We start from the raw sequence: 8,891 nt of genomic DNA on the forward strand, positions 1-8,891 counted from the left end.
CACCGCTTTGGAGAAATCAAACACTCCCCTTGGCCCTACGACAGCTGGTGGAGGCTTCTCCATGGGCTTCACCCAGGACGACTCAAACCTCACCTTTTCTGCAAGGCTTCTAGCTTGTCATAGAGACCAGGCTTGTTTGTAGCTTCAATCACATTGGGAGTTTTTACCGTATCAGCCATTAATCTCTGCAAGAGGAAAAACGCTTCAGCTCTACCCGAACCGGCGGTGAGCTCTCGGGCACCCGGGGAGGGGACAGCCTTCGCACTTTGAAATCTTGATCAATAGCATCAAAATGCTTCGAGTCCTCTGGCAGCTGACTGCGGATGTCCTCGGAGCCGATGAAGATGCTTTCCAGGTGGCTCCACGTCCTCTGTACCTCAAACAAGATGCTGATAACGGAGTCAGTGGTCGACAGCTTCTGCTGCCAGCTTGACACCTCCTGAAGGAAGAAGGCTAGGTGCTTGGAGGTCATCAGGTTCTGCAGCTGCACTTGGTTGTCCTCCAGCGTCTCGATGAGCACCTCATCCGCCTTGAGCAGCACGATGCCGGTCCTGGCGTGGGGCTCGTGCTCGAACCGCATTGTGGCCCAGGTGGCGTCCAGGGCGTTCAGCACCTACAGACGGGGCGTGCGAAATGAGCTGGGCTCTGCGGTGCCGAGTCCCAGGCCCTGCAGAAAGGCAAGGCAGCAACAGGAATGCCTCCTCCAGGGCACGGGGGCCACGGGGGCCACGCTGCGTGTGGACTCCAGCCCCCAGCAGCAGGAACACGAGCGCTAACAGCCACAGAGCCGCACCGGAGCAGGGCTCTCAGCAAAGCAGGGCAGGGACCAAGCCCCACTTACCTTCTCCATCCCCGACTCTTTCATGGCTTTGTCCACGATACCACAAACCTCATCTTCAAACTTATGCAAGTTCAGCTGCAGCAGATCAGCGAGGGTTGTGTCCTTGGACATGGTGAAGTTCACCTGGAGCAGAACCGGCACCGTCGGGGAATGGACTCCCCTCCACGGAGAGACAGCCCAGCAACTCTCCCAAATGAGCTCATTCACACCCCTGTTTAAAGACCCTACACAAGTAGTCGTGTATGGGCAGTTTTTAAAACAGATTGCCTGTTTCCCATCATGGATGCAAATCTCAGGAGCCTCCCGGGCCAGGGCCTGGGGCCAGGGAAGGGCAGGAGGGCTGGAGCACCTTGGTTGCCTGCATGAGCTCCTGCCAGTGCCGGTCCCTGATGGCCGGGTTCTGCAGCTCGTTCACGGCGCGCAGGGACGTTATCATGTTCTTCACGTTGTTGTCCAGCCCTGTGAACGCGTCCCAGCTTCTCACCTCCTTGTCCAAGCTCCAAATGTCTTTAGCAAATTTCTTACAATCCATATCCATCTGCTCAACATTGATATCCTTCCACCGGGTGGTCTTCCAGTCGTCCATGCTTGTGTTAACCTGAATTTGGGAATATGCTTTCACAGGACACGTAATTAGCAGCAGCATTCCTGTGCAGGGTGACGAGCGACATTCCCAGCACCTGCACGTCCCGTGCACCCACACGCGCGCGCCCGGCGCCCGCACACCCGCTGTGCTTGTGCTGGGGTGCGCAGCCCCCGCGCCAGCAGACCCTCTCTAACGCTGAGACAACCCGCTCCGCGTATCATCCCACCTCTCCTGGCAATGAGACTCTCGGAGGAGCTTCAACAACTGTGCGCCTTTGGCTGGCAATGCCCAGCCGGTGCCGGGTGCCCCCGCCGGGTGCCCCCCCCAGTCCGCTGTCAAGCCCTTGCTGGAGGCAGCGTTGGGCACCGTGCACAGGGCCAGCACTGAGCCCAGGGCTCCCGGTCACTGCTCTTGACCACAGATGGCTATCGGTAGCCACCGTCTGCAGACTTCAAAACTGAGGACCAGCCCAGCACACCCCAGAAGCCCGTTCTGCGCATCCTCACGCTCCTGCCCTTCCCATCACGCTGGCTCACAGACCATGGCACGTACCAGGACGATCGTGTCCCAGAGCGCCTTCAGCAAGCGCGCTTCCCTGCGGCAAGCTTTCAGCTGTTTATAGTCGGGCACCGACACTTCGAACAGCCCGGCCGACTTGGACAGGGCTGCCATCTCACTCTCCATGGCGGTGATGCTCTTCTGTTGCTGGCCGGAGAAAAAGAAAAGGTCTCAGCCGGGGACCGTGTGCCAGGGACGTCTCTTACCGTGCCGGTGGGGACAGTGGTGGCCCTGGCATCCTCCCCTCCCTTACCTTGTTCAAGGACTTGTAGGGGTCTGGGGCAGTGTACGAAAATGGGGCTTTTTGCCGGAAGCTCTCCCGGAAGGCGTGCTGCCGGACCTGCGGGGGGGGACAGGGCTCAGGGGGGGCAGCTGGGAGCTGGCAGCCGGGGAGAGCGGCAGGGTCCTCCCGAGACTGCCGGGAAGCTGCTCGCTGGCCCCCCGCCCCCAGGGCAGGCACCTTGAACTGCTGGCACTTCTTGCGGAGGATGGTGACCTCGTTGGCTTGCAGGGGTGCCACGCTCTGCTTGACGCGCAGGCAGAGCTTCTTGGTGCTGTCCCAGTGCTCGGGGAGGTCCTGCGGCGAGCACCGCACCGTGTCGGCAGCCTGGCCTCAGGGCACCCGTGCCCGGCCCCCCGCACCCCGAGCAGCTCACGTGGAGCTGGAGGTGGATCTCCTCCGGCATCTCCTCTCCATAAGTGCTGAGCAGGGCAACCGTCTCCTTCAGAGGCTCAAACATGGTGTCAGTCGTTGCCTGCCTCTCCTTGACCCTCATCAGGTGCCCCATCACCTCCACTAACCCATCGTAGTCTCCCTCCTTCAGAGGTTTATTCAAGCCGGTGTTTGCTTTTTGGATGAAATCCTCCAGCTCCTGGAGACTGGGAGGAAGGTGCTGGTGCTCACCGGGTGTCCCCAGCGGGGCTCACAGCCGCCCCTGTGCTTGCTCTGCAGGGCACGGCCCCCCAGGGACTCTTCCCCCAGGGGGGTACCCGCACCTTCACCCACTCCTCAACGGCTCCATCCCCCGGGGCCCAGCCCTGCCCCAGCACACGGTGGTGCCTCTGCCACAGCCCAGCTGGGCTCTGGTCACCGGGAGCACCCCGTCCCCACAGCGGGGCTCACCAGGCTCCCCTACCTGGTGATGACGTGGCTGGCGAGGTGCTGCCGGAGCGCCAGACCCCGGCGCTTGATGGCACCCAGCAGCGCCTTCTTGAAGGGGCGGCAGTTGCTCTGCAGCCACCCCCCAAACACCTTGGTGTTCGAGAACCCCATCACCTCCTCGCAGAGCGCCTCGCATGCGTCAATCTGGGGACAAGAGCAGGTCACAGCCCGTGGCCGGCATGTCCCTGGGCACCCAGCATCTCCCCGGGCACCCGGTGTCCTCCTGGGCAGCTGGTGCATCCAAGCACCCAGCACCTCCCCGGGCACCCACCCCATACCTCCTGCTGAAAGAGCTGGAGGGACGGGGTCCCGTGAGTCGGGGGCTCCTCTGGCTGCAGCTCCAGCTCCAGCTCCAGCTCCTCGGGGCTGGGGGCACTGCCCAGGGTGAGGAATTGCTGCAGGAACTCCCCGGGGTCCTCCAGCCACAGGTGGGCTTGCTCCTCGAAGCCGGCGCTGTACTCCTCGCCTTCCGCCATGGTGCTGACCACCAGTGACAGCACCTCCTCCCGCATCCTGCTGAGATCCGCCTGCTCCTCCAGCATGGTCTGAAGGAATGGGCAGAGCTCTCGGGGACCGGCTGGGGGGACCGGGCATCCTCGCCCACCTCCAGCTGAGGCGGGAGGTGCCTCCCACCGCGGACTGACCTTGTAGCTCAGCTTCCCCTCCAGCAGCCGAGGCATACAGGCCGCGGGCGCGTAGGTATCGTTGAGCAGGCTCTCCATCAGCCCCAAGAAGCTGTTGTCTCCCGCCTCCAGCGAGGGATGGTACTGCACTCTGCCGTTGCTCAGCTCCATGCGCACCTCGAACAACGGGGCCACATCGGCCTGAAACGGGTCAGAGCCCCGTGTGCTGCTTCACATCACGGCATCCCTCCCGGCCCCCAGCCCCATGGCCCACCCACGGCGGGGACAAGTGGGGACACCGGCACCTCCGGCGCTCACCGCCGGGTGCTCCGGGGAACACTGGGATGGGCACGTTTGGCCACTAAAAAAAAACGCCTGAAGAAATGAACAGGGAGCAGTGGGACGTCCCGGGCACAGGCAGAGCCGGGCACCGCGCCGCAGGGAGAAGCTGCACCTACATCAGGGGCCATGTTGGTGAGCAGCAGCTGCAGAGATTTGTGGACAAGTCTGAAGAGTCTGTCCAGCACGATTCTGTCTATGCATCCCACGTAGTCCAGCCATATCTGTGAGGACTTGTCAGCCTTGAACAGCAATGCATTCTCCTGCAAGCAGGAAAAAACAACCAGTATTTATCAATAAACACCCAGCAAACACAACAGCTGCTAACACTGCGAGTGAGTCCTCTCTCATCGCCCCCGAGGGTTCGTCCCGCCTGGCTGTGGTGTGGATCCCGCATCCTTCCCCTTCTCCCAGCTGTACGACACCAGAAGCCGCAGCCCAGCCCTCACCCGTGAGGGCAGCGGATTTCTGGAGCCCGTGTGCGGAGTTCGATGGTCTTGTGCCGGACCTTCGTCTCAGCAGAGGCCGCGGGACTGCAGCCCCAGCTCGAGTCCATGGCTCGCGGTTAGGAAAGGAGGGACACTGCTGGGCTCAGCGCCGCAGCCACCGGCCACGCTCCTTGGGCAGCCAGCTCCAACCGGAGCGTCCTGGGACGCGTCTCACCTCCACCATCCCCTGGATCTTTACGCCCGCGTCCCTGACAGCAGCACAGCGCTTGGTTAAGGTGTTTGCTTTCCCATCCAGGTCCAAGAGTGCTGTCTCCTTGTTGTCCTTCCTTTCGAACAAGGGAGCGGCTGAGCACTCCTGTGGGGAGATGACAGGGCTGCTCCACGGTGCTGGGCAAGGGGAAACCTCTGCGGGAGGCTTCCCGGGAAGACACTCGTAAAGCACCAGCAAAAGCTACCTCCATCAGCTGCGCGATATTTTCCAAGTTTAGCTTTGCTTTCTGGACCCTGGTCCGCAAGTCGTACAAGATCTCTCTCATCCCTTGGATGTACTCCATGACGCCTGGGGATGAAACGCATGCCCAAGCTTGACAGGTGACGTGGACACCTCCAAGGCAGCACGCCGTGCTTGGGGCCCTCCGGGGCTATTCACCACGGGGGGGAGCCCCCTGTGTGCCCCCCCAGCTCACCCACCCACCCACACCTGCAGAGCAGGGGTCTGTGTCCTGGGTGTGATGGCTGTGGGGACCTGAGGGCGGGTGCTGGGTGGGAAACAGGACGGTGCTGGGGGCCGGGGACACCCCCCCACACCCGAAATGTGCACAGAAGATCTCGGTCCTTGGGCGGCCGAGGGTGGGTTTGTACCTTCATGGTGCCAGAACAGGGTGTGCTCTGCGCTGGCCAGCTGCCCGTCCACAGCCTCCAGCTCCCCCGTCACCAGTGGGAGCTCCACCGGCAGCAGCCTCTGCTTCACCTGGGGAGACAATGCGCCCGTGGGTGGGTGCGGCAGGCGGAGGAGGGACCCCGCTCCGGCGGAGATGGGCACCGGTTTTATGGAGCAGGGGGGGTCCCCGCTGACACAGAGCCTGGGGGGGGGTGAGGGGGCCGGTGCGAGGGCAGTGGCAGCAGCAGCTTGGCTCAGCCACAGGATGGGCAGGGACGCGGGGTGCCAACGATGTGCCTGCTGTACCCCAAATCCCCGGGGCTTCCAGGACCTATTTCATGGGAGCCGCTCCCCTGGGGGATCCCCAGCCAGTCTCAGCCTGGCCAGTGCTCAGGGCATGCAAAAACAGCCAGGTTGTCTCCCCTTTGCAACTTGCCTCATTGTACCAGCCGACGATAAGATCCAGGTTGTCCACAAAATTTTGGAATGTCTCATTTTGAGCAAAGAGTCTCTCAGCGTTGCTCGGGATATCCTGCTGCTGCTGGAAGTTCAGGTACTTCACCTCCCGCAGAACAGCGACGAGCTGTGAGACACGGTGGCCGGAGAAAAGGCTCGTTAGTAAAACCCAACACGTCCCACCCTAGACTCTGAGAAAGTTGGATTTATGTTCGGGTGAGGGATCTCTGGTGTTCCCCTGCGCCAAGCCAGCGGCCCACGCCGGCACCCACCTCTTTGCTGAAGTTCACGCTGAGGAGAGAAGAGTTGGGGTCCCTCAGGATCAGGGGCTGCTCCAGGCTGAAGTGGCAGTCCTGCCCGGCTCCGCACACCCACTCCTCGTAGACCTTCTCCCGGTAGCCCTGCAGCAGTCCCATCATTTCCTTGTGCTTGTCGGACACCAGGAGAGCTTCAGCACTGACCATCACACTGTCCAGGTCGTGACAAAGAAGCAGCTGCTGCAGCAGGGGCGCAGGAGGAGACACGCTGGGCCAGATTCTGCCCCGGCTGCTGCCCCGTGTCCCCGGGGGGTGACCGGCACGTACGGGTGGTCGATGGCGAACAAGTCCCTGTGTGTCCCCTTCAGGCGCTGCTGCAGCTCCAGAGCCCACTTCAGCCGCCCAGCCACCGGCGGCATGTTTTTGTTGATGGCCAGGGCCCCCCCGGCCTGGGTGTCGTACAGCACCTTCACGTCCTCCAGCTCAGCCTTAAACATTCCCAGCAGGGCTGAGTAACAGGGGGACACCTCGGCCTTTATCAAGGGTCGCTCCAGCAGGGAGGCAAACATGTGCACCAGCTGCGGGAAAAAGAGGCTCCAGAGCATCACCGGAGCAGCGCGGTGACGCTCCCACGGCCGCTCCCGGCGCGGGTGGCCCGGCGCGCCTGCGGGCAGGACCCGGCGAGCCGGCGGCACCTCTACCTTCAAAGCGGATGCCAGGCAGTTGCAGTCGTCAAAGCCTTGGCAGAGGATGGTGGCCAGCCGCCTGTCCACGTCCTGAATCTTCTTCTGGAACTCTGCAAAGTCTTTGTCCAATTGCTGTCAGCGAGAGCAAAACGACCTCAGCTGGCTCAGCCTCTGCGCTTCCTCCCCAGATGCTTCCGGAAGGGTTGGCCCAACCCAGCCCGCCCAGAGCCCCGTGCCCGGCCCCGAAAGCAAGCACGCGTGCTGCCGTGGGGCGGTTTTACACGCTGCTCTTCCAGCGTGTTCTGGAGAGTGATTCTTTTTCATTTAGCAAATGCTTGCACTTCCACACCAGCATTCACTCACCTCTTCCGCAGGATCCAAGGGATCATATCTGCAGTCGGCAAAACCCTTGATGATTTCCGACACCTCCTCGTAGATCTGGAGCACGTGGCTCCTGAGGATGTTTCCTCTCACGCCTCCCAGCTCTGCTTTCTCCAGCTTCAGGAGCTCCACAGCTGTGTGGTACAGCTCCTGCCGAGCACAAGCCGTTACCCAGCTCCTCTCGGAGGCAAACCCCGGCTCCCGGCGCTGCGGGTGTGGGAGCAGCAGCACTGGTGCCAGGCTGCGTCCCGTGAGTTCCCCGCTCCCGAGGAGCAGCCTTTGCAGCCTGGTTGGGGGTGCCCGTCTGGGCATGGGGAGCACTGGGGTCCTGCTGGGGACACTGCCGCTGCGCCCCCCCCAGCGACACACCACTGCTGGGCTCCCACCTCCCCTCTGCTCCTCGCCTGTGCTGGTGGCCCCAGCCCAACCGGGGCTGGAGCGGGGTTTGCCCCTGTGCTGCTCTCAGGGGACCACCTCAACCCCCCCGGGGCCGGGGGAGCCCCCACGGGCACGGTGCCATGCCCCGAAATGCTGTGCTGTCACCTCGATAGTCTTGAGCCTGTGCAAGAAGGAGTCCATTCTCCCGAAGACGAGGGACGGGGGGAACTCCCAGAGCTGCGGCTCCTCCTGGAAGTGGAGAGGGGCCATGAGCGAGCGGAGCTGGCGCGGACGGGGCCAGGCAGACCCGCACCCCCCCCCGCGCCCACCGGGAACAGTGGGGGCAGCAGGTCGGAGCAGTAAGTGCTGTAGGACTGGAAGAGCTTCTCTATGGTGCAAATGCTCAGCTGGATTCCCTCTAAGGTCTCTTCGGTTTCTCCTTGCAGCCCCTTCATCACGTCCTCGGGGTTCAGGAAGTTACGGGTCTAGGGCAGGCAGGAGCTGCTGGCAGAGGGGAGCCGGGGGGGCTCCTCCTGCCCCCGTCCACCCTCCGGCCCCGCGGGCTCCCTGCTGACTGCCTGCAGCACACATCTTCCCCAACCCCCTCCAGCCCTACGTGGGGGCTTTGCTGGTCCCTTGGCTGGGGTGTTTCTGCATCACCCCAGCTGGGCTCCCCACGCCTGCCCCGTGTCACCCTCCCGCTACCGGTCCCACAGTGGGGGGGAGGCTGGCGGGGCGGCCCCGGGGCTCTACCATCTCGATGAGGAGGTTGCAGATCTCCTGCAGGATGACGATGACGCGGGCGGGTGAGCCGTAGTGCTGGCAGCGGGCTCGGAGGAGGCGGACGGTGCACAGCGCCCTGTCCAGGCAGGGCTGCAGCTGCGGGAGCGGAGCCTCGTCAGTGCGGGGCCGTGGCTGCGCTAACGAGGGTCTGGCAGACCCGCACGCAGCCTCTGCGGCTCGGCACCGCAGCCCCTACCCGGACGAGGAAGCCAGGAGGTGCCTGGCTGTTTTGCCCCGTATAACTTACCTGGGGATAATCCGCTTGCTCCATCTCTTCCAGCAGGATCTGGAGCGGCTGCAGGTGGAGGCTGATGTCCTTGGCTTCCTCCAGGCCTGGACCAGGGGAGAAACTCCGCGTCGGCGATGGGGAAGCCTCACCGGAGGGGCGAGAGAGCCCACCGCATCGCCCGGGGCTCACCGGCACTGACATCCCTGAACATGCTCTGGAGCGCCGGCCAGTAGCAGCTGTTGGCCTTCTCCAGCATCTTGGCCAGCGCCGTCACTCGGGGCGA

At 63.2% G+C, this 8,891-nt stretch overlaps 1 protein-coding gene across 1 annotated transcript; it reads right to left on the reverse strand.

The window, feature by feature from the left end:
* Positions 1 to 178: 178 nt before the first annotated feature.
* LOC122154352 (dynein axonemal heavy chain 17-like) lies at positions 179 to 5,112 on the reverse strand. Its single transcript, XM_042802297.1, has 13 exons — positions 5,014 to 5,112; positions 4,773 to 4,913; positions 4,229 to 4,372; positions 3,792 to 3,971; positions 3,426 to 3,692; positions 3,122 to 3,291; positions 2,642 to 2,864; positions 2,446 to 2,562; positions 2,239 to 2,325; positions 1,980 to 2,132; positions 1,191 to 1,439; positions 842 to 964; positions 179 to 613 (listed from the first exon to the last, which is right to left on the reverse strand). Exons 1-13 carry the CDS (start codon positions 5,110 to 5,112, stop codon positions 179 to 181), a joined length of 2,388 nt encoding a protein of 795 aa, XP_042658231.1.
* Positions 5,113 to 8,891: the final 3,779 nt, after the last annotated feature.

Source organism: Tyto alba, unplaced genomic scaffold (assembly GCF_018691265.1).
Source record: "Tyto alba isolate M040663 unplaced genomic scaffold, T.alba_DEE_v4.0 Super-Scaffold_39, whole genome shotgun sequence".
Classification (NCBI taxonomy): domain Eukaryota; kingdom Metazoa; phylum Chordata; class Aves; order Strigiformes; family Tytonidae; genus Tyto; species Tyto alba.